The 24,634-nt window shown below is 40.4% G+C and overlaps 2 protein-coding genes across 6 annotated transcripts in view; one reads left to right on the forward strand and one right to left on the reverse strand.

The window, feature by feature from the left end:
• Positions 1-19,689, forward strand: part of LOC106810437 (inactive rhomboid protein 1-like) — a 30,592-nt gene extending 10,903 nt beyond the window's left edge. For 2 of the 5 annotated variants that reach the window (XM_014813794.1, XM_014813797.1), the window contains exons 2-16: positions 8,013-8,133; positions 9,912-10,057; positions 10,340-10,539; positions 10,764-10,898; positions 11,496-11,540; positions 12,296-12,555; positions 12,935-13,189; positions 13,549-13,660; positions 14,290-14,364; positions 14,548-14,709; positions 15,657-15,806; positions 16,032-16,208; positions 16,384-16,484; positions 16,671-16,824; positions 18,414-19,689. In XM_014813794.1, the coding sequence (XP_014669280.1) occupies positions 8,013-8,133; positions 9,912-10,057; positions 10,340-10,539; positions 10,764-10,898; positions 11,496-11,540; positions 12,296-12,555; positions 12,935-13,189; positions 13,549-13,660; positions 14,290-14,364; positions 14,548-14,709; positions 15,657-15,806; positions 16,032-16,208; positions 16,384-16,484; positions 16,671-16,824; positions 18,414-18,836 (2,516 nt within the window). In that variant the 3' untranslated portion in view covers positions 18,837-19,689. Of the gene's footprint in view, positions 1-4,790; positions 4,962-8,012; positions 8,134-9,911; positions 10,058-10,339; positions 10,540-10,763; positions 10,899-11,495; positions 11,541-12,295; positions 12,556-12,934; positions 13,190-13,548; positions 13,661-14,289; positions 14,365-14,547; positions 14,710-15,656; positions 15,807-16,031; positions 16,209-16,383; positions 16,485-16,670; positions 16,825-18,413 lie in introns of those variants that run through there. The other 3 variants (XM_014813792.1, XM_014813793.1, XM_014813795.1) reach the window with 3 other exon arrangements.
• Positions 19,690-21,385: 1,696 nt separating this feature from the next.
• Positions 21,386-24,634, reverse strand: part of LOC106810436 (NADH dehydrogenase [ubiquinone] 1 beta subcomplex subunit 10-like) — a 6,208-nt gene continuing 2,959 nt past the window's right edge. Inside the window, exons 2-4 of the mRNA XM_014813791.1 lie at positions 23,359-23,494; positions 22,361-22,500; positions 21,386-21,995 (exon numbers count right to left, since the gene is read on the reverse strand). Of these exons, the coding sequence (XP_014669277.1) occupies positions 21,898-21,995; positions 22,361-22,500; positions 23,359-23,494 (374 nt within the window). The 3' untranslated portion in view covers positions 21,386-21,897. The remainder of the gene's footprint in view (positions 21,996-22,360; positions 22,501-23,358; positions 23,495-24,634) is intronic.

Below are 24,634 nucleotides of genomic sequence, written 5' to 3' on the forward strand. Positions count from 1 at the left end.
CCAGTTTCCTGTAAATTCCGTTCAAATGCTATGTGAAACATACGCTGCCGGCTGCCATTGCTCTCGCGGCTGCACTGTGCACACTTACACTTATATATATATAGTATAATATATATTATATATATATATATATATATATTATCAGGAGCTAATAATGACAAATTGTCATTATTAGCTCCTGATATTATTACCTCCGCCAAGGGGTTGGCAGGAGGTTATGTTTTCACCGGTGTGTGTTTGTTGGTTTGTGCGTGTACAGCCTAACTGAAAAGTTATTGACGGATTGTCATAAAATTTCCAGGATAGGTCAGAAATCGCCTAACTTAGAATTGATGAGATATTGGTGGTGATCCGGATCCAATTAATTATTTAATTAATTAATTAATTAATGAAATTTTCCACAGTGAGAGAATTGAGCTGCGTTGGCAGAGGTCTGTGTTCTCCAAGTGCTCTAGTTATATATATATTATATATACTATATATATAAGTGTAAGTGTGCACAGTGCAGCCGCGAGAGCAATGGCAGCCGGCAGCGTATGTTTCACATATGATTTGGACGGAATTTACAGGAAACTGTCGGCAATAATAGGTGAAAGAGAGTATAGAAACATTAAGCATTTGGTAGTAAATAGATTACGTATTTATTTAGCATTATATCAGGAGTCTATCAATATATAGTCGGTATTGATAGACTCCTGATTATATTTTATTGAAACGCTTCAAGTGCCTGTGGTTTTAGCCATCGTTTCTTGTGACAAACAGCATAGATAAAATCCCCATCAATCGCATCGATTGATTGGGATGTAGAAAATCCGAAACGATAAGGGTTAGAGACTTGAAACTGAAATTCTAGTTACATGGTGACGCCACATGTTTGCATTGTCCTAAAATCCAGTGTCAGCCTATTTCCGATTGTAGTCGAACCAAGCTGGGGGCAAATAGCACCGATTTCGTTGTTTTCATTTACTTCTAAAAATACCATATAATGAAAACGGGGCCCAGTAGTGCTCAGTACTGTGAACAAGCTAGAGGTTTATTGAGTCATTTAGTTTATCACATGTTACGCGAGCTGTGGGAATGTTCAGTGATTGAATCAACTATAAGCCTTTGTGTACTGTAGCAAGAATTTGAAATGGTCTTTGAGTGTATGCCGATTTCTTGGAGGTACATATGTACCTAGGACATGTTATAAATGTTTGATCACCTCTGTCTTAAAGTGGTGCAGATTCCATGTGTTCCATTTGCTTGTAGCAAAAGTAATTAGCAGCTATTTTCTGTCATTGATGTATACTGCATTTTAATACGACCTTCTCAACTGAGTTTGGTATGCTGAACTTCGTTGTATAACTAAATGCATAGTATTTTGGTAATTAATAACAACAGTTTTGCAACACACAGGAGGATTACCTTGATGTCATACGGTGTTTAAATAACTAAAAATGACTTAAATTTAAGTTAATGAAATCCCTATTAATATAACAATGATATAACAATGAAATAATCATGCACCTATCGGTGGTTCCCTGTAATGTAGTAGACCTTGTATTGTGAATTCACGCAAGTACATATAGTCCGTATGCACAGCTATTTGAAACTACAAATTTCACATGCTTTCTTGCAGTAGGGGGTGCCTGCAGCCAAGTAAAACAATATTCCTCTTTGTGGCATACTATTAAATGTAAAATTGGTTCAAGTTAGTATACTCGCATTGGTTGTGCAAGTGTTCATTCATGTTTCACACATTGGTGTAGTGGTTAGTAAGGTTGTTGCTCTAAACCACTGTACACGCATCAACACCTTGTGCTCATTTTGTGGGCTTCATCACAGAAATAGCATGTATTATTTGCAGTGGTTTGCATGGAAGTTAGGATATTGGTAGCTAAGAATATATACAGGTGTCTTGAGTGGCTTCACTAGCAATAATGTTTCTAAATTAAGTGCACGTTCCATCCTCATTGATTGAGAATTCATTGCTCAGGTGGTATTCTTGTGGCATACTATTAAATGTAAAATTGGTTCAAGTTAGTATTGTATAGTTCAGTTCTTGTTTATTGATTAGGCCATGATAAAAATATTGTTTGTTTGCCCTCACCCGACCGCCGACCCACCAAAAAGGGGCCAACTCAAAAAGTTTTATTGATCAATCTTTCCCATTCTTTTTTTTTTACAAATTGTATCACTCTGTACGTTATATAAATCTGTAGGCAATACATTATATGTACTAAGAAAAACAAACATTCAACATAAAAGGTATCTCCACACAAGCACACCCGAGCATGTAGACACCATCATCGTCCGTGCTGAATTTGTAAAAAGACCCCCTTCAAAAAAAAAGAGAAAAAAAGCCAACCTACCTACCCAAACTTTTCAGCCTGGGTCGAATTGTGGCATTATGTATCTAATCAAGAGCTCATAATAGAGAGCTCTCTATTATACGCTCTTGATCTAATATATAAGGTACTGATGCCCGTGAAAGTGTGAGAAAGCATGCCGTACACCTTGCTAAGCATTTTACATAGAAAACATAAAGCTTCTATGGAAAACTAAATTTTGGCTAGCATTCTTCTAGAGGAAAGTGAGTTTTTTCTTAATTTTGATTTTGGGTCCAACTTATAAATAGCTGTCATTTATATAGATTGGATATTTCTACAGTCCATAGCTAGTTTCAGTATATCTTCTGATGTAAAAATTGTATGTCCACTTGGTGTTCCGTCCAACACATTACTTTATGTGTGGTTCTCTTAGTTCAAACAAATATTGAGTGATTGTTTTCAAGTTGCAATTTAAATACATGATATAATGTTTATATAGGCCTTTTGTTAGATATATTTCTAAAATCTGACATGAACAACTGTAAAAAAATTCTTAAATAACCCATCAAAATATCCCGTCCGACACGTGTGGAATCGCCCTTTAGGTAAGACGCGGAGAATTGCAAAATTTTACGAGGGCACGTAGGAGTTTGCTTACGTGAGCTAAATTTACTCTCGTGTGACAAACTGTACATTGCGTTATGAAAAGTGTTTGGGTGTAACTGGCTTGGTACATCCTGCTCTTGGTGCCACTGCTGATGGGGAAATAAACAAATCAATGGGTTCGCTTGTCAGAAAGTTTGCATAGTTGTGAAATAGGTCTCCTGTCGTTTTACCATTGCGCAAGCTCGTATATGAAGGCACAAGTATCTCTGACTGTAGTTTACAGGGAAATGGTACGATGCTCCCGCAGGACTTAGTTGTAGATATTCTGACATATATCGCTCCTGTTCTGACCTGCAAGAGCTGGGAGTTGGCAAGCAAATTCGAATCCGTTGCATCATGTTTATGATGAATTGTGTATTTAAGTTGGCAAAGGTCACTTGGCTGCTGATGTCGGCGATACACAGTGGCCTGTACAACTCTGATGCACGCGCGTGTGGAGGGCCGTGTGGGTTTCACGCTAAGCAAACTGAGCATTTATTTATAAACTTTTCTGGAGCCTTGAAGCCTGTTTATACATAAACAGTAAACGGGTACAGCGCCGGGGCTAAGTCGGCTCGTAACATCACCAACCAACTAGTGAAAGTAGTTGGCATTTTTGTCCGTGTTCAAATAGCTGTTGGCCACAACATGGTCTATAGGTTTAACTAAGCTAGCATTGAGATATATAAAAGCCAATGCTACTCCCATTATTGAGAATATAACTAGCATGGGTGTTCTTATTATAGTTACAAAACAGCACAGACATGGTCAGAAGTGCAAGAGACTAAAACTAAATGGGTGTGCGTAGGTTGAGTATTGTATTGTATTGTATTGTTTTTTTATCTTCATTTATTTCCAGTTGTAAATCTATTTTAACCTTCGTGATGCATAAAAGTTAGTGACAAAATACATTGGTACACTACGTCAAGGCAGGCAATGTAGAAAGCACAACTATGTCTAGTAACAAGAATTAACTTGGTTTATCATCATAAAATAAAATTTGTCATAATCAAATAAATTGCTCATTGTGCTTTGCAATGCGTGAGCACTATCATGCAAGATTACTTCTTTAGATTATGTAAGAGCCTGTGTGTAGCGATTTTTATCTGCATTCTGTATTCAAATTTACAACGTGCTAAAAGGCATTTCCTGTGAGCTCGAGTTAATCAAATTGCACGCATTCTAATCATTCAGTTTATTTAATAAACAGAGTAATTCACTCATCTATTGGTTATATGCGTGCAGGGGATAGATGATGCGATTGCAGAGTATCTCGAATGTAGTGGTCAAGAAACGAAATGAATAAGTAATTAATAATGTCATTATAGTACAACAGGGTGTTGTTGTCAAGCTGTGTGAAACTCGGGTGAAACGTGGCGCCGGTGCTGCTGCGGAGGCGTAAATGCAACGAGCTGTCGTCAGTTGTATTACGATTGATCGACCGTCATTCCACGGGGCTTTCATTGCTTTCTGTTATTTTACTGTGATAATGGCACCAAGTACCGTGCCTGCAATATTTCCTAGATCCGGTGGCTGAAAATCGTTGAGGAAAGCGAGCATAGAGCACTCTCAGCATCCTCTGCCTGTGACTAACGGGTGTGTCGCGTTAGTTCCTGGGTCAATTATAGTTTCAGCGGGTTTAATGCAGTTGATAGGATTATGCCGTTCAGTGTATCGCAGGCTGTGCATCAAACCGCATGGAAGCGGGATTCTGCGCGCGTCAACACCGTTATTTGTGAAAGGCACCTTAATGTGTGCTGTGAAAGGCACGGATCAGGGTCTGTGTCCTTTTCATACATGTCACACGTGCAGCGGCAGTAATCGGTGTGGTTGTGTTAGATTCCTAAACCTGTACATAGGGGATTTCTGTGCATGCCTGCGATTTGATTGTGATACATGGTTTGGCCTGCACATATGTAACCATGCCTAAGCGTGAAAAGATGCAAGCGTACCCTGTAGCCAAGGCAGTTCGTGTTGTTGAACCACGCAGGTTCCTGAGTGAAGGTAGCTAATATAGCTTTATATTTTATTAATTTAGCTTGTTACACACCTACACACAAACCTATATATCACACACGCACGCACTCTCACAAACACACACGCACTCACACACCGCACAAACAAACAAACAAAAACACACAGAAACAAAACATACGCACACGCACACACACACACACACACACACACACACACACACACACACACACACACACACACACACACACACACACACACACACACTACACACACACACACACACAAACAAACAAACAAACAAACATACATGATCACAAAGTATAGATTCGCCTGTTAGCTCAGGTTGTGTGATGTAGAATAGCAGTGTATAGGAAAAAAATGTGTGAATGCAATATGTGTTGGTCAGTGTATAAATGGTATTCCGTAGCAATTCATAATTGAAAGTAATGTTAGACATGGTACTAGGTTTTCTCAGATGTGGAAATTTACGGAATTGCACGTTTTAGTTGTTGTGTGAGACTGCCATATAGGACAATAGCCTCATTCCCACGGAGTAATTTGTCCCGGGTCGAAAACGATCCAGGCTAAATTTGCCCTGGGCCAAGCGTTCACACGGACGTTTTCTCGCTACAAAAGTGATCTTGTCCTGGATCATTTTTAGCTCACCTTGACGTCGTCAAGCTGAGCTATTGCCATGGGTCGTCGTCCGTCGTACGTTCATCCGTCCGTCCGTTCGTCAACATTTGGCTACGGTCAACGATAACTCAGGAACCGTTTGACCCACATGTTTGAAATTGGGTATAGTTGTTACTGCTATGCTCCCATATTAAACGTCCTATTTTGGAGCACGCCAGGCGATGTACTTCGAGCCACGGCAATTTTTTGCCAAAAATTGGAATTGCCATTAGTCAGTTCAGGTTCAACGGATTTTGCTCATTTTGGTATGTGAATGAATAAGGGCTAGGGGTTTTTGATATTTAAAAAAAAAATTATGCAAATTAGTAGGGTTGTTGGCAATTATATAGCATATTTATAGACACGCAGATAACAAACAGTCTGTGGTGTCAAACTCGTCTGGTTCGTTTTACAAGATTTCATTGACAATATCAATATGCAAAATTCCTGCTATGAACATATTATGATTTATACTATTATTAGCTCATCTGACATAGTCAGATGCAGCTTGTAGAATCGCATGATGAGCGTGCGTCCGTGCCGTGCGTCCGTCCGTCCGTGCATCGCCGTCCGTGCGTCAACAGTTTGGGCACAAATCTTAACGTGGCGTGGGGGGGGGGGGTAATCCGAAACGAGTTGGGATGACGAAGCTGGGGTCAAAGGTCAGAGGTGTAAAAGAAAGGGGAACATTCCCTCCTTAACTTAATAGGTAAGGGAGGAAATGCAGAATTGCGGCACAAATCGAAACGGCTTGACCTAGGCTTGTGATAGTCAGTGTATAGCATCATGGTAAGAAAAGCCATCACTTGTGCCGAAATTGGAGGTCACAAGGTCAAAGGTCAATGGGGCCACAGGGCAGATTTTAGACATTTTCTGAGGACAATGGTCTGACAGAGCGATTGGAAAACTTTTTTGGTTTCAGCGGTGACCTACCATTTTTATGGCTTTATTGAAAGGACCATGAAATGTGCTTTCCACTGACGTGCGAAGAGTAAGTGTCTGATAACCTTTGTACCCTCAAGAGGAGGGTTAAACATGGATTTGTTGACTGTTAACAAAGGACTGAACTGCTTTTGCTATTAGAGCCCCCTTCACCTGCCCCTCCCCCCACCCACTCCCCACCCTCCTACCCCCACCCTCTCCCCCACCACCACCACTACGCTCGCGCTCGACGCATATCCATGATAACGTTAATATAGCGATGTCATTAAAGCTACACAGCTATATCTTTATTACTGTACTACCGGTATAGCAAAGCCTATCAACGCGGTGGTGGGACGGTGCACTGGATTAGGTTGCCAGTGAGTTTATCAGAAGAATAGCCGGCTACAGTACACGTCAGTTGAGCGCTGTCGCTCTGCGGCACTTGTTATTATATTATTATTATTATGATATAATAATTTATGCTAAGAAACATCAGAGCGGGTATAGCGCCATTCTACCGCACAAATTGTGATCATTTTTGTTAATAAATTATTTATAATTTATATATAATATTATTTATTATTTTTACATAAAAAATTACACATAATTATTAAGAGTATATAATGGGAGTTCTCCCATATATACTCTTCGTTTCGATAATGTACGTTGCTGGTTGCTCAATTAAAACTGACTTCTTGTCACTCACTCATTTGTGTCCTTTTTTGTGGTGAGCAGTGTCATTGACACTTTCATTGTACCCACTACCGAGTGGGTACAAAAACGATCCGGGACGAAATTGACCCGAGCGCTGGTCCATTTGCCCATGTGAACGTGCACCAACACGACACAGGACAAAATGAGTACGTTGGTAGATGTCGTCAGTCTCGACTTCCGCTTTACGTTCGCATTTCGCAGTTTCTACACTCGCGTTTTTCAGTATTTTCTTTGAGTTAAAAAATCGACAAAATGCCCAAAAAAGCAGCAGAAGGGGTTGATCGACTGTGGTCTCGGGAGGACAACGTCGCTCTTCTCGAGATCGGATTTTATACAGGCGCAGTTAACAAAAACTTCGAGAAATCGTCTAGCCTACAAAAAAATTGTTGAAAAACTGGCTGAGCGGGGGATAGTTAAAACTGTACAACAAGTAAATAATCGGCTCAAACGGTTAAGAAACACTTATAAGAAGGTGGGAGACAACAACAACAGATCGGGAAGGGCACAAACAACGTGCAGTTATTTCAAGGAATTGGACGAAGTGTTGGGAAGGCGTCCTTCCATCAGTCGCTTACCAAGGCATGTCCTAGCTAGAACTGATCGATCAAACGTCGTGTGAACGCTCTCTTTAAAATCGACCCAAGTCGTTTTTGATTTGGGTCAGTCTCGGATCGTTTTCGACCCGGGACAAATTGCTGCCATGTGAACGTGGGTAATATAACGCACGAATTCGAAGTGGCAGTCATTCGTTTTTTTTTGCTGTAGATTTGAGTCTCATGAACCAGGCAGAGAGCCTTCCAACCTTACCATATAGGAGCGTGAGTTACTCTCCGAGCCGACGAGTCGACATGCAGAGATCACAGAGTGCCACTGAACGAGCGAAAAAGTACGAGTTGTCATTCACGGTATCATACTGTAGCTGTATGTTGTCTCTCAATTGTGCCGCTGTGTCTAAGTCAGTGCATGTGCATTTTTTATGTTTCCGGAGTTTCTCGTGCGCCTAATCTACAACATTTCTGTCAACATTTGGCTACGGTCAACAATAACTCAAGAACCGTTTGACCCACATGTTTCAAATTACATACAGTTGTTACGCCCATAGGAGAGATTTGAACGTCCTATTTTGGAGCACGCCAGTCGACCTACTTTCGAGCCACGCCCACTTTTTGGCAAAAATGAAAATGGCGATCTAGATTCATTCGATTTTGTTAAATTTTGGTATGTGAATGTGTAAGGCTAGCCCCAAAACAGTTGTTACTCCTGTGGGAGAGATGACAGCGTCCTATTTTAGAGCACGCCAGTCGACTTACTTTTGAGTCATTCTAAACTGCGTGTTTGCTGCAGTTTCTTTGGGGGGGTTTGCGATTTACGCATATATAATTATCAAGAGTATATAATGGGAGATATGCTATATATGAAGTTCTCCCATATATACTCTTGTTTTATATAATGTAGGTGGATAGTTGCTGAATTAAAAATGACTTGTTGGCACTCGCTCATTTGTGTACTTTTTTTGTGGTGAGCTATAGTGTCATTGACACTTTCATTTATGTTTCTGGGGTTTCTCGTACGTAATCTACATGTACGTAATGTAGAATATTAGTAGAGAAGCTCCACGCATAAAGCCTAAACTTAATACATACTGAGTTACCTGAACCATCTAACTTTAGTCAGGATTGCATTATTGATGAAAAGTAATAACCATTTTTATGTGGTTTAATGTGTTCTGGGAAATTTTGCTGTACCACTTTAATCACGTAATGGGGTAGTGCTAAACTTAATTGGTGAAGTGCAATAAAACTATATAAGAGCATTATGTGCAGTTTTAAAGCTTAGAGCAACGTTTTGGGTTTCGTGGTATTATACAGCTAGGATTTTCTTACAGGGTTATACTTACAGGGTGGTTAAATTTATGTTGATTTTGATTGTTTTAGCCTGACCTCACTACAGGCACTGTAAACAAACGTATCTTTTTGCCTTGATTATACGTGTGTGCATGGCTGCTAAAAACAGTATCCTTCGTGCATCACAATGAATATATGAACTACAAGAATAAATATTTTATGTACATGCTACAGCACGTGTTATTTAAAGGCAGGGGCAGTCGGCCAACTGATCAATAAGAGCAGACCTAAAATATGTTCATGCTAAATACTATCATAATTATCACATACCTTCTGCATGGTCAGGTCTAAGTAATCAAGTGTAATAGGAATTTTATGCAACGTTTAAGGCCAGAAGGACATTTTGCTCATTATAGTTCGTCATGTTTTTATGATGGAATGTTCATTGTATGTAAAACTGATTGTCTGATTTTTGGCACGTGTCAATTCCGTGTGCCTCATTTTCTGCATAAAATATTCTGTGACCATCATAAAAGTATGCGTGCTTGTGTGTGCAAATCGTTCCTCGCCACAACTATGTAACAACACGTGGAAAAGGTAGTCAGTCCTGTAGTTGCACTGCTAAAATAACAGAGTTGGGATAGGGCTGAACTCGCGTCGAATTACAGTGGATATATAGGGTTACGCAAGAGACGAGCTTGTGTTGAGATAGTGTTGAATAAGAGACAAACTAAAGTTTTGATAGATTATATAGAGTTGAGCTAGAGTTAATTGATATAGAGCGCATCTCCTCACCTCCTCCTTCACCCTTGCCCTACAGCTATGTGAAGACTGGGACGGCTGAGTTCTTCGGGGTGCGTGCGGATGTCGATCCACTGGCCAAGTACTACCAGAGACGGCTGCGGCTGGCATCAAAACGATGTGGTCCATTGAAGCCAGAGTGCATGAGTGAGGAACGGCTTCAACGTAAGTCCCTGTCGTGCTAACTTACACCGACCTATATGGCAGCTCTATCAAATCGATATTGTATGCTCTAAAATACAATGCTTGACAGCAAAGCACCGCATAGTCACCAGTTTTGCGTGCACACATGAAAAACGTATATAGGCTGGTCTAGTAACAATTTCCAAGGCCGACGTGGTTGCATGCTCAGACGGGTAGGTGATTTGTTATGACGAGTGCTGTCGCATGTTAACCCGACTCAGTTTTGCTATGGTCTGCAACCTTTTCTTTGAATGTTCCACACAGAGGTGGATCTCGCTCGCTCGATGCCGCAGATCCACGATCCGTTGGCGCGACCTCAGGGTGCCATGAGGGGAGACTCCGTTGATACAAGCACTGCATCCACGAGAAAGGGCCTCTATAGGTTTCCGTCGCAGAGCACTGCAAGAAAGCGCAAAGACTCTGTCGCTAAGATGACGTTTGTCGGATTAGCTACGATGGCGAGGGTAAATCTTAGGCAGTCGATTAGATCATACGTATGTCGACATGTTTGACAGATTATTTCATCATTTTGTTGCTGGCCATGTGAGTAGCTTCATTTGAACAGACTAGGTGTGTAACATGGGACATCACATCTTTGGCAGGTTGTTTCATCATTTTTATAGTGACCATGTACGTAGTTCTTTTGGATGTAGTCGCTACATGACAGTGTGGCATGTTTTGCGTGCAGTCAGCATCCCGGATGAGGCGTGGCACGGAGAAGCACAAGAAACCACCGCAGTACATCCGAAGTCGCAGCTTCGCTCCGGCTAGCGTGACCGAAGACGTAGACTTCAGCGTTCCACCGACTCCAGCCACGGCTCCTGTAAGCAGTGTGTGGCTAGCGTGGACTTTAATCACTATGTCAGTCTTGGAAATAAGTGTGAAAAACCCAGCTAGTACTGATTTCAAACATGTTTTGTTTCTAGTATGTAATTTATGGTAAAATTTATCAAATTGAACCAGTCTTGCTTAAAATTTACCAGTCATAGACTAGGGAATGGGCTGCTATTTCCATCATTGGCAATGTGATTGGTGTTGGTATTCTTCTCAGGGGTTTCAGCTGATTCTCAGTTTGTGTATGACCCTTTGTATCCTGCATGGATGTATGTTTTAATGGAGCAATGCCTATGTTGCTAGTCACAATTTCTATGTTGATACAGGACTTTCAAATGGAATGTGCAACATTTTATTTAATATTTAGATCGCACTCTTGTCTCTTGTTAAAGTAAAGTTATCCTTCTTTTTATCACACACCTGCACACCTTATCTGTGTATGAACAATTGGCATTGTATGTGTGTTAGGTTTATTTGAATATTTACAGCATAGAGAATGCACATTATTTTCTTGGGTGTGGGTTTTGGTTATAGGCATGTGCATGTTATTTTCTTCAAATAGGTGTGGGTTTACCATTCTTTTCAGCAGTTTGAGCATATGGAGGTACCTTTCTCTCTCAGTGCACCGCTCGTGAGTAGATTTAGTAAATTGTCACACATTTTGTTCAATTATGCTATGTCACAAAATATTGTAGTTCCAGTTCTACATCTATTATACAGAGTATCAACATGAACATACCCATATAGTAATCTATATATGTATGTATGTATTCCTTGTATGATGTATGTAGACAGATATATGCATGAGCTATATAGTGTAGTACTACAGAAAATATGATAATTGCTTTTTAATCCTGTATAAATCTATACTGTAGGAAATCTAAAAACAATTATAATTATAATTATGACCAAAATAATTATGATGCTCTAATGATAATACCCCGACGTATCACTTTGTTTCAACAAAACAGCAATAGAAAATATAATATAATGCAATATTTTCAGCCTTGCTATTAGCCACATCTGCAATCTGCACATCTATAATTTGCAAACGAACTTGGCGACATGAGTGATGCTATAACACTGTAAAGGATTGACACAATGATGACTATTACATTATATAATTCATTACATAGACATGACAGTTACCCTATAATATTTTAGGAGATCAAGAGAGATTTGTTAGTATAAATTTTAGAAATTCACTTAAAAACAAAACAAGAGAGCGGGCTAAGCTGTGGCATATGTTTAACTCGACGTGATACTTTAATCATACAGTGGGGCATATTGCTGACTCGGTGATGTACAATTGTACATACATGTATTACAATGTGTATACATCTGTGTATAATGCGTACGTTGTACATGTAATTTTCCACCCGACAGACTCCCGCCATCGATTACGACTCTAGCAGCCTTGTCGACGACGTTTTCTTCGACGTTGCGACGCCAAGTCCGACAGTTGCGGCCGCCATGCGTTTCCCGACGTTTCCGAAACCACGCTTATCCGATCTGCCAGAAGAGGGCGGTATTCCGGTTGTCCTGCCAGCGCCCGTCCCCGTTTCCTCCAGATTATATCCAGATATTCCGGAAGTGGAATACAAACCGGAACCGATCTGGAGGCGTAGGGATGAGCCTGATAGCAGGTGAGATGGTATTCCAAGCGTGGAGAGAGTGACAGAGAACTACTTCAGTACTTGGCAATGTCCACGATCTGTATGAGAGATGAAGTCTATCAGAGCTCTTTGATGCAAGAGTTTGATTTTCTTATGGCACGTGAATGGAGAAGTGGCATCCTGGACACTGCAGTTACTTCGGAAACTAGTGTACTATGTAATTATTGCCGAACTACTAAAGTAATAACAGTTATAAACGGCACTAGTAGCCAGGTTTTGTTCTATATACATACAAATTGCTTCTACCATACAAATTATACACACATATTCCTTTGAGTTGCATGTCCAGTATAATTCTTATATTATTATTATTATTATTGTTATTATTGTTATTGTTATTATTATACAGTAGGGAGAGAACTTGGCGAAGAAGGGCACCAGAGGTCGCTGCTCCCATGGCGGTCCCGCGGGCAGTTCCAATGGCGACAGAGCCATCTGTCGGACTTCAGCGAATCTGGGACAAGGTTCTTGACAAGGCGTTGGATAACTCGGACCGACGCCAGCTGGGGGTGGGCATGCTCGGTCGCTTCCTCAACAGGAAGGTACGGCGAGACCGCATCAACTCGGACGTTAAGAAGCAGCTGGAGGACTTCAGCGATCATAGGTAGTGTGTCGTAGCGTCTTAGGGCACCCTAACCCCACTCATCTATGACGTCCCTCTCCTGCTATAAATTCTATTTCCGTGTTCAATAATCACGGTTAGGCCATTGTAATATCGCACTTCATTCTTGTGTGATGAATTCTGCTTCTGTTGTGATGGCATGCAAGCATGAGCACATTCACTCATGTACAGATTTACACTCAAATCTGCATATAAGGGTCAGTAAAGATATGTGATGCTTATAGACCTGTGTCCCTTCTAGAGAGGTGACCACTAACACTAGTTTGACTGTAGATTGTTTGTTGCGACGGCACCGACTGTGGTGGATGGCTCTATGGGAATTTCCTTTCCTTCTTCTTTAGGCCGTACTTCACGTACTGGGTGACAGTGGTACAAATAGTTGTTTGCATTGTGTCAATAGCTGTGTATGGACTGGCACCAGTAGGCTTCTCACAAACACAGAAGGAGAGCCTGGTAAGTGCACACTGAATACTGAGTTCTGCGCATCTGTGTGGCAACGCATTAATTGGTTAAATACTAGAATAGAATCTACAATGAGAGAGCTTCCAAATGCCAATCAACTGTAGCCTCGTTCACACGAGACCTCGTACTTATGAATTACCGAATTTGAGACAAATACGCGACCGAGCGTTCACACGCTGATTCGCGGTTACAGAAATACCGTATTTGCGAGCTGCGAGTTGCTTTAGTAACAATCAAGCAAACAATGCAAAATAAACAATGCAATTCGCACCAACTGCCGATAAAATGCGTAGACTTGTCTGTGCTCGACAGTTGCACGGTTTGCACTCGCATTACACTGGAACAGTCGAGCGCGGACCAGTCTATAAAATACGTGGCTTCAGAAATTCGGTATTTAGCGTTGACACGAGGAAATGCGCGGTCCAAGAGATCCGGTATTTCTCAAGCACGGCAAATTATTCGGGGTCTGGGAAGCCACGTATTTTAACAAATACCGGATCTGTTTAGATACCGTATTTCTTGGACCGGCATTTTGCCTCGTGTGAACGCTAAATACCGAATTTCTTACTACGTGTAAACGCGGCTTATGTTAATTGATATAATGCAACTGTATTTGACAGGTGTTTAAACCATCACTTGCATTCGAGCCAGTAGGCTACTTGGAGCCAGATAATCTCTGGATAGGACCGAAATCTGTAAGTGTTCCGGAGAAAGACCATATTACTTATTTGTTTACACTTTTACTTTTTTGCTGTTTTTTGATTATGAATGTAAATGATTTCCTCTTTCAACGCGGCTCAATATCTAAAAAACAAAAGTTGAGCCAAAATGCTGACCCGGCGATGAACCTAAAGGAATTTGTCGCTTTCTGTGTGAAGGCGGACCTTATACATCTGGGTGCGAAGTATTCGCCATGTATGCGCAAAGACAAGCCGACGTGGGATGTCATATACGCGGAGCGCGCAATCGAGAGAGGATCTGCCTGCTGCATTCGCAACGACGGTAGCGGCTGCATACAGTCAACGAGGAGTGAATGCAACGTAAGCATCGCTGATTTACTCTGATTTACGCTACTTATCTGTATTCAATTTCTTCATAATTTCTTGACCAGTAATATTCTCCCATTGAACACGTGGCTGGCTATGACACCTGTGTGTCAGTTAGTTTCAAGTCTCTCTCTCTCTCTCGAAGGTACAAAGGGTCGGGATCATGGATGAGAGGTGATAAAGGAGGAGTCTCGGTGGGAATGTAAGGTACATGGGAATGAGGAGTGGCGGGGGTAGTAAGAGGAGTGAGGCCCACGGGAGAAGGCCGACTGCAGTGTCCGGAACGTTGGACTGTGCTGAGGATAGAGAGAACGCAAGGTATGTCAGGGGGGAGGAGTAGGAAAATGAACGAGGATAGAGGGCTCGGTGCGACGTTGATGGTGTGAGAGGTCTCCTGGAGAAACAGTCTCTCTCTCTCTCTCTTCTGGTCTGCTCTCTCTCTACTCTCTCTCTGCTCTCGTCATCTCTCTCTCCTCCTCTCCTCACAGTCCTCTCTCTCTCTCTCTCTCCTCCCTCTCTCGCTGCTCTCTCTCTCTCTCTCTCTCTCTCTTTCATCTCTCTCGCCCTCGTCTCCCCTCTCTCTCTCTCTCTCTCTCTCTCTGACTCTCTCTCTCACTCTCACTGTATATATTATATCAAGAGCTAATAATACATAGTGTATAATAGGAAAACAAGAAAAAAGTGTTATTTTGTGTGTGTTTTATGGCTGTTTTTGGTGGTTTTGTGTCTAGAATGAGTTGATGTATAATATATATATATATAATCAATCGATGAATATGGCTCATCATTTTGAGGTAGTTGACAAATGGCAATAAACTTTAGTCGTAGTCTTAGGGACCTCCCACTACAGATATTATTAGAATCCCCAAGCATTCTCAGGTTGAAACATACCATATATATATATATAATATCATGAAAGGTAATTAATGGATACATTGCAGGATGTCTTTTCAATATGGTACACTTGGGAGAATGGGGCAGGCCCTGGTGGACGCAGCAGTGGCTCCGTCTGTGGGCAGGATCCACGGCATTGCGAGAGTCCAGCATCTGCCGGAGCTCACGCCTGGAAGGATGATATCACTGCTTGGCCGGTAAGTGTCATGTGAGCATCGATTAAGATTTACCTTATTGAATGCTAGCACTGGCTGCAAGAACTCTGACAATGAGACAGTGATACTGTGATAGCTTATTATATACAGCATACACTTGGTCGAACTGTGTATACACAAGCATCTGCGCTTTGAATTTCTTAATTAGTTCATTTATATTTTCATGAAAATACTATTGTCCTATTAGTGTGTGCAAATTAATTGTAGATTTGCAAAAAAGTGGTGAAGCCGGAGGGAACAACCAAGGGTTTAGAACACATGTCGTGTGATCCCATCGGGCGGCCATGTTGCATCGGCATCAAGGGCAGCTGTATTATAACGACTCGCCCTTACTGTGATTTCGTCAACGGATATTTTCATGAAGAGGCAACGCTATGCTCACAGGTAAACACTGCCAGCATCTGGTGATGTGCTACAGGTTAGTTGGCATCATGAGAAGCTAATCCCCTTGATACATACTGTACTATTTATTCAACTAATCAGTATGCACATTCGCTCATAATAAATGAAGTAGCCTTGTATTACGTTTGATGTAAGCACTGCCTCTTTTTATTTTTAGGTTTCATGTATGGATGAGGTCTGTGGCATGATATCGTTTGCAAACCCAGACTACCCTGACCAATTTTACAGGCTGTGGACGTCGATATTTCTGCATGCAGGGTGAGTATTTAAATTGAAACTTATTCACCCAATTTACACTTTCTGTCTAATCATTCTGCAAGAAAGCTAGATTGTACTGCATAATGGCATGACCGTGTTATTATCCTGAACCCACTAGCACTGAATGGGCATTAATGTTGTTTGTTTAAATGAGTGGCAGTTGTTGCAGTATCATTGCTGTTGTAGGGTCGTGCACTGTGTGCTGACAGTTATTCTGCACATATTTCTCATGAGAGATCTCGAGAAGATGGCTGGTCCAGTGCGTATCGGCATCATATACATCAGCAGCGGCATCGTCGGCAACATGGCCAGTGCGATATTTCTCCCCGATCGTGCAGAGGTAGCGTATATTCAATTTTAAAAGGTCGGTTACTGGATGCTTTATATCAGAATCGGCGCATTTCATTCATTCATTCAATTCTTAGCTCACCTTGACATCGTCAAGCTGAGCTATTGCCATGGGTCGTCGTCCATCGTACGTCCGTCCGTCCGTCCGTCCGTCCGTCAACATTTCGCTACGGTCAACGATAACTCAGGAACCGTTTGGCCCACATGTTTGAAATTGGGTATAGTTGTTCCTGCTATGCTCCCATATTGAACGTCCTATTTTGAAAAATGGGAATTGCCATTAGTCAGTTCAGGTTCAACGGATTTTGCTCAATTATATAGATGCAATTATGTAGCATATTATATAGACACAAACAGTTTGTGGTGTCACACTCGTCTGGTTCGTTTTACAAAATTTCATTGACAATATCTTTAATGCAAAATTGGTATTTCCTCTCCACCCTGCCAATAAAACGTCTATATTAGAGTAAAGTTTTACAAAACATGTCGGAACGCAGCATAACCTATTTATTTCAAACGCCATCGCAACAAAGCGGGTATAGCGCCATCGCAACAAATCGGGTATAGCGCCATCTACGGTCACAAATTGTGATTCATTTTGGTTTATAAATTATTATTGCGATATACAGATGGCAATCGTTTCTATAATGTACGTCGATGGTTGCTCAATTAAAACTGACTTCTTCTTACTCACTCATTTGTGTCCTTTTTTGTGGTGAGCAACAGTGTCATTGACACTTTCACTTTTATTTCCTAAAACTCACAATCCACTTCATGAGGGTCTGTTTTGGAAACATGGATCGTTGATCTGTGAGCACTGTTGTGGGTGGGTTCCATATTCTCGGTATCTCTCTCACCCTCGCATTTTCCTTGAACGGCACACTCGTTTATGAATTCGTCATTGTTGGTGGTTTCCGTATTTTCAGTTTACATCTCAGCCACACACTTTCCTTAAATGACACATGCCCATCTATGGATTCGTCTTTGTGGGTGGGTTCCGTATTCTCAGTTTACATCTCGGCCACATTTAAAAACGACATGCTTGTCTTTGAGTGCTTCATTGTGGGCAGGTTCTACATTCACAGTATCGATCTTAGTCTTCACCCTAACACATGCCCATCTGTGAGTCGTTGTGGGTAGAGTCTACATTCTCAGTATCTATCTCAGTCTTAACCCTAACACATGCTCATCTCTGAGTCGTTGTGGGCAGGTTCTACATTCTCAGTATCTATCTCAATCTTGCACCCTAACCCACGCCCATCTGTGAGTGCTTCGTGGTGGGCAGGTTCTACATTCTCAGTATCTATCTCAATCTTGCACCCTAGCACACGCTCATCTGTGAGTGCTTCGTGGTGGGCAGGTTCTACATTCTCAGTATCTATCCCAGTCTTGCACCCTAACACATGCCCATCTGTGAGTACTTCGTTGTGGGCAGGTTCTACATACTCAGTATCTATCTCAGTCTTGCACCCTAACACATGCCCATCTGTGAGTGCTTCATGGTCGGCAGGTTCTACATACTCAGTATCTATCCCAGTCTTGCACCCTAACACATGCTTGTCTGCTGCTGCGTCGTTGCAGGTGGGGCCGGCCGGATCGCAGCTTGGTCTGCTCGGCATGCTCTTCGTCGAAGTGTTTCAGAGCTGGCAGCTGCTGCTGCATCCGTGGATCGCCATCCTCAAGCTGCTGCTCATCTTCCTCGTGCTCATCGTCATCGGTCTCTTCCCGTGGGTCGACAACTATGCGCACATCTTCGGCTTTGCATTCGGCCTGCTGCTGTCATTCGCTCTGCTGCCCTACGTCACGTTCGGCGAGTTTGACAGGCGGCGCAAGATAGCAACGGTCGTCGTGTCGCTGCTGCTCGCACTCGGACTCCTCGCTGCGCTCATCGTGCTCTTCTATGTCGTCCCGATCTACGACTGCAAGGGCTGTGAGTACCTCAACTGCATACCGTGGACGGACACGTTCTGTAAGAACTATGAGATCGTAATCTCTAAATCGTAAGCAGCTCGACAGGGTCAGCGAAGGTCAGGGCTTCAATTCTTGTAATCGCACCATTATTGATGTTGGATCGCATTCTATCACCAGAGGTAAATTAATAAGACGTTTGTTAAGGGGTTATGAATAGTAGTGTTAAATGCATCATGCATACATGATGCGTTATAATTGTACTCCTAATGTCCCCCCTATGTGTGGGTTTTCACGTAGTAAAACTCTAAGGTTCTGATCATGATGTTTCATGGTGAAAACTTTTACAGTACTTTCTTAGACTTTCTCAAAGTTTTGCAGGTTGTTCAACATGCAAACAGTATACTTCACTTAGTTTATACTCGTACAGTATGCGTGAATGAATTAACGATCCTGGTTTCTATTACATAAACCTTGTCTTAGTTTTAGGAAATTTTTGCCCATTTGTCTTTTGCTATAGATTTAGAAACAGGTATAAAAAGATATTACTGATGTGCATTTTCTGCAGATAAGGTTTATGTACAAAACATTTCTCTTGCAATATTGAGTTAGCACAATAGTCTCGACCTTGTAGCGGGTATATTTTTGGGGTAATGAAAAGTGAGACATATTTTATACTGTTTTCAGTTGATGCAAAGACTCATTCTATTTCATAATAGTAAACAATATATTTATGTAGTACAGTTCCAGTTGAATTATAAGAAAAATGTCTTTTTGATCATTATGTACTTTTGATTATTTGTTGAAATTACTCAGGTTCACAGTATAATATTGTATTTGGTACTATGGTGGACATATGCATATTACCAATCTGAGCGTATTAAGAAGGAGCGCATACAACGGTGAAATGCTGAAACCATGCTGCAGTATTAGTCGAATTAATAAACTTTGCCCGTTTTATTTTGACGATTCTTTGATCAGCTGTCCTACCTTGCTAATATAAAACAAACCGCTTGTCCCTACGATGCCTCTACGCTGAGATAATGAGCGGTGAAAATCTGGCATTTTCGCCAAAAACCGACTCGAGATACGTAGTGGCTGCGACTGTCTCTCGTTCTGGCGATAGCTTCGGGAAACCTCGCGTGTTTCCGTCATTCATTGACAATGAAATTTCCTTTCCTTCTACTATCTTTTCTCGCATTTCCTGTCATTGACGCAGCCATTACTCCACAAAAACGTCTTGTTATTTATCGCCATGGTGATGACCCACCCCTTACGCTGGATGTAGTAACGCTGTAGTAATAACGTATCGAGTCAGCGCTACACATTGGCGACCGGAAGCAACGTTCAGTCCACAAAACGAGAGACAGTCGCAGTAAAACTGATCTCGAGTTGTTTTTTGGCGAAAATACCAGATTTTCACTGATAATACTTCAAAGAATCGTCAAAATAAAACGGGGAAAGTTTATTAATTAGACTAATACTGCAACATGGTTTCAGCATTTCACCGTTGTACGCTTTCCTTCTTTATACGCTCTTGATATTACTGTTTAGTGAAGGAAATGCACCCAAGGTCAGAGACTTCTGTCCACTGGAGTATTATGGAATGTGAAACCTTTCCTCCAGCTGATACCCGATGAACTTCGTTACTTGTATAACATTTATGCCAATGCTCATGTTGTATTTCAAACAGAACTCTAATAATTTATATATTTTTCATCCATGCAAGATGACGACCATCATAGTGTTTGATTATATTTGATGTGAACTGTTCTTTTATATCCTATATGGGCACCATGGAAAGGTTTGGTAGAAGTTATTTTTCAATGCTATTTTTGTGCAAGTAATTGTGCACAGCACCTTCCACCAAAGCAGATATATACTAAATAAATCAATAAATGATTATGTATATATATATATATATATATATATATATATATATAATGCAAGGGAAAGTGTAATATTTCAGTAAAGGGTATAACCCATGAGAATAATTTAGTATTTTCATATAGTTTTGTCCATATGTGTCAGAGATGAAGCTGATCTGATGGGGTGATATATAAATGTAAACCTCAATATTTTATTGATCTAGAAGTTATGCAAAGTTGAACAAAAATCAAATTTACTAGCAAAAATCAATCGCTCACAATCGCATGGCATTGAATTTGAAAGCATTTACATGGTTTGGTATTTTTATGCTTGGCTGTGATAGTATGATATTATGCATTTTTAATCAAATGTTGAAGAGGACCAGACCATTGCTGCTGCTGATAAACACCAATACTGGAGGTTTGGGCCATAGTAAAATGTAATAGCAGCATGTTTGTAATGTTTTTTCATGTTTAAATTTAACAAGAATTCTGTTAATGAAAACACATTTCTTTGTAAAAATTACTAAACAGTCACTTTGTACTAGCTATAACTTTTGAAGTGTTATATGTTTGTTTATGTGTATGAACATGGTAGATATATATTAACTAGTGTCACTCTCTTGCCCACAAGCTTTTAATAAAATTGTAAACTGTTGCTTTTTGTTGGATAGTTTGGGCTATCTATCGGTTTATATATAACTGTTAAAATTATATCATTTATATATTGCACCGGGGAGATTTTTACTCTTAAGCATAAATGCTGTAACATTATAATGATTATATCATGTAATTTTTTATTATTTAATCAACATATCATAACAACGTTAACTGTAAATATTGCAGGAGACTATGGGAAGGTTACACAGCTAAGAATTTGAATTCTTGTGTTGTGAGTGACATAGTCTAGCATCGTGCATTGTTGTAACAGCCTTAACTAAAGAAAAATTTAACATAAATAATGGAGAAAAAACTCTGATGATAGTGTGCCTACGCAAACATAAGAAATTACAATGGTAGTGTGCCTATGCAATCGGGCATCCTGTAACTTATATCTACGAAGAAATCAGCATTATGAGCAGCTGATTTTTAACTCTAAGGTTTCTTAAACCCAAGAATGGTGTATGACCTCACTGGTATTGCAACATAACACTGAACAAAACCTGCTCGGTTTCATTGCTCATACCTAGACATAGCTACAGCAACAGCCAAAGAACCAACCAGCCTATTGAGAAAACTACAGTGCAGAGTCACCTGCCTGCCATATGTCTACTAGAAATCACGAATTACTAATCCTCAATCTCTGGATGACGTCTCTGCCAGATTAGTCGATGTTTCTGTTTCATGTATGCATCCTTGACATTACCGTACGCCCCCAAATCTCCATCTAAAAATGTAACAAAGAAAAATTCATTTTGACAAAAACCTTTTAAATTGTCACTTGGCTGTAAACACTGAAAAATTCTACAAATGAGGAAATAACTTGTGCTTCAAATAAAAAAGAAATGATTCTCATGGCTATGAAAATGGCACATTTGACATTGAATTGATTTGTATAATATGATATAATAAATAAAGATTTTATTGGGTGCCATATTAAACACAGTATGATAACTGATCATGTTACCTACCTTCATACTGCCACATGTATTATAAAAGTAACATGTGAATTCTGCATGTGAATGTTGAATGTAGATGTAGTATCTGCCTGCATGATTTTTACAACACTGACCAGTAGACCAGTAGACTTACACTTAATGAACCAGTTAGTTTCTGCATTGGTGTAATCATCCATAACTTGCTGGCACTTTTTCTTCCAGTCGGCTCCTTCGTATGCAATACATGCTTCTCTCCTTTGCCTTAGTATAGCCAAGATTTCACTCTCAACCAACCTAAACATCAACATAACACTGGAATAAAATACCTGATGAACTAAACACTTATAAATAAACTCAAAACTAAACTAACTAGTAAACGAATTTTTCCAAGTAAAATGAAATGCTGTGTCCTATATTTTATCAACTTAAAGGCATAATTCGACCATCGATTATGCAAAGTTGACGAATGCTACAGTAACTGGCACCTTGTGTAGTTAATAAGTACATTACCTTATAGCCAAACGCGTATTAGTTTGTCCAATATCACTGCTAATTACTAAGAAATGTCTAATTGAAATCCGTAAATTTGGTAATCTGGCGACAACGCTAAATTTATTGCCAACAAAATAAACATCGAGTTCGGTTCGGTGACGTCACATGTTGCTACAGGATGTTGAGCATCGAATTGTTTGTCCCGGGTAAATTGTTTGCCTAGTGTTATTATTTGCCTAGTTGCCACATATTATATGTTGCTTGTAATCTCAAGAACTTCGTATATTCATTTATTCCCGAATCCCAAGAGTAAAACCATAACGTACGGAATGCGCACTCAGACTACAAGGATCGAAATCACTGACGGCCGAGCATACGTGCGAAAATGTCCGGTGCACTATAATCTGTATGACACCGCCTCGCCGGTTACGGCCGGTTACGGCCGGCATAGCGGGTTGAAACTGTCAACAACGGATTTATTTGACCGCGGATTTCAATTGGATATTTCTTAGTAACCAGCAGTGATATTGGACAAACTAATACGCGTTTGGCTATAAGGTAATGTACTTATTAACTACACAAGGTGCCAGTTACTGTAGCATTCGTTAAAATTGCATAATCAATGGTCGAATTATGCCTTTAAATAAATTAAATACATACTTGTCTCTTCTGAACTGTTCATGTGCCTCAACAAAGCAGACATAGTCCCCAACGTCGCACGTGTCAATGTTTGGAACCCGTTTGAACTTCCGATGATAGTATGGATACGATTTTCTATTTGGCTCCACAACCCTTTCTGCAAATGTTGAATAAAGCACCATAAATGTACAGTTACTACTAGTATTTGTTAGTATATATCTGTCTATAGACAAATTAACCATAAGATCTAGGAGTCTAGGACAATGTGTTGAGACTGTTGACCTAATGAAATAACTCGTCTTAGATATAGAAACAGATATACAATACATTGTATGATGTATCCGCATGTATCTAAATATAATAGTATAATCATGTATGATTGAAGATTGTATTATTGATAAAGTTATCCATTGTCTATAACGGATCCATTTCTATAAAAAAGCTTTGTTGAATTTCACTCTGGTATCTATCTTGGTACATTTAAACCACTATAACCTGACCGGTTCAAGGATAGAGATGATGTCCAGGACGGTGATTATTACTGGACATGCTCTCTATCCTTGAGCCACATGACCAAATTGGAAAATGATTGCATGACCAAAACACACATCCATGGTGGTACTCCAATTTTCCAGGGAAGATGGACGGTGCCTTCGGGGAGGGGCGGCAATTAAATAAATTATTGTGTTCAATCACTTGCCAATGTATTACTGTAACGATTATGTATATCTAGTTGGGTTTTAATCAAAATGTCATCACTAAGCAGTTGACTTGTCACATAATCCTAGTTTGGGACCCCACAAATTAATATGTGTCTTCGCATATATGTGATAAACTAATTCGGAGTACTAAACTAGGATTAGGTCCCTTCTCCTTACAGCTACATACTAAATAGCTCAAAACCAACCTATGTGGTGGTGCTGCCTGCTGGTGGTGGAAGAACATCCACACCTCCATGGAAAAATGCAGGGCGCCTACAATAGTTTTAATTCAAATATGGATGTGTGTTTTGGTCATGCAATCGTTTGCGTTGGGGCCAATTTTGTCATGTTAAAACATTGTTATATTTATTCTATAGTGATTTAAATGTGAATTTCTAGCTGGCCGGCTAAAGAATATAAGTTCTGCGTATTTTCATGCGTCATTTACGCACTTATAGTTATAGTTATACTACTTGCTATCCACAGTAAATTACCTAACAAGTGCCGCGGAGCGACAGCGCTCATCTCACGTCTACTGCGGTGACTCTGTGGTGGAGTGGTGGGATTCTAGTAAACCCCTGTTAGTCCCAAATGTG

This window comes from Priapulus caudatus, unplaced genomic scaffold (genome assembly GCF_000485595.1).
Source record: "Priapulus caudatus unplaced genomic scaffold, Priapulus_caudatus-5.0.1 Scaffold440, whole genome shotgun sequence".
NCBI classification, from domain to species: domain Eukaryota; kingdom Metazoa; phylum Priapulida; class Priapulimorpha; order Priapulimorphida; family Priapulidae; genus Priapulus; species Priapulus caudatus.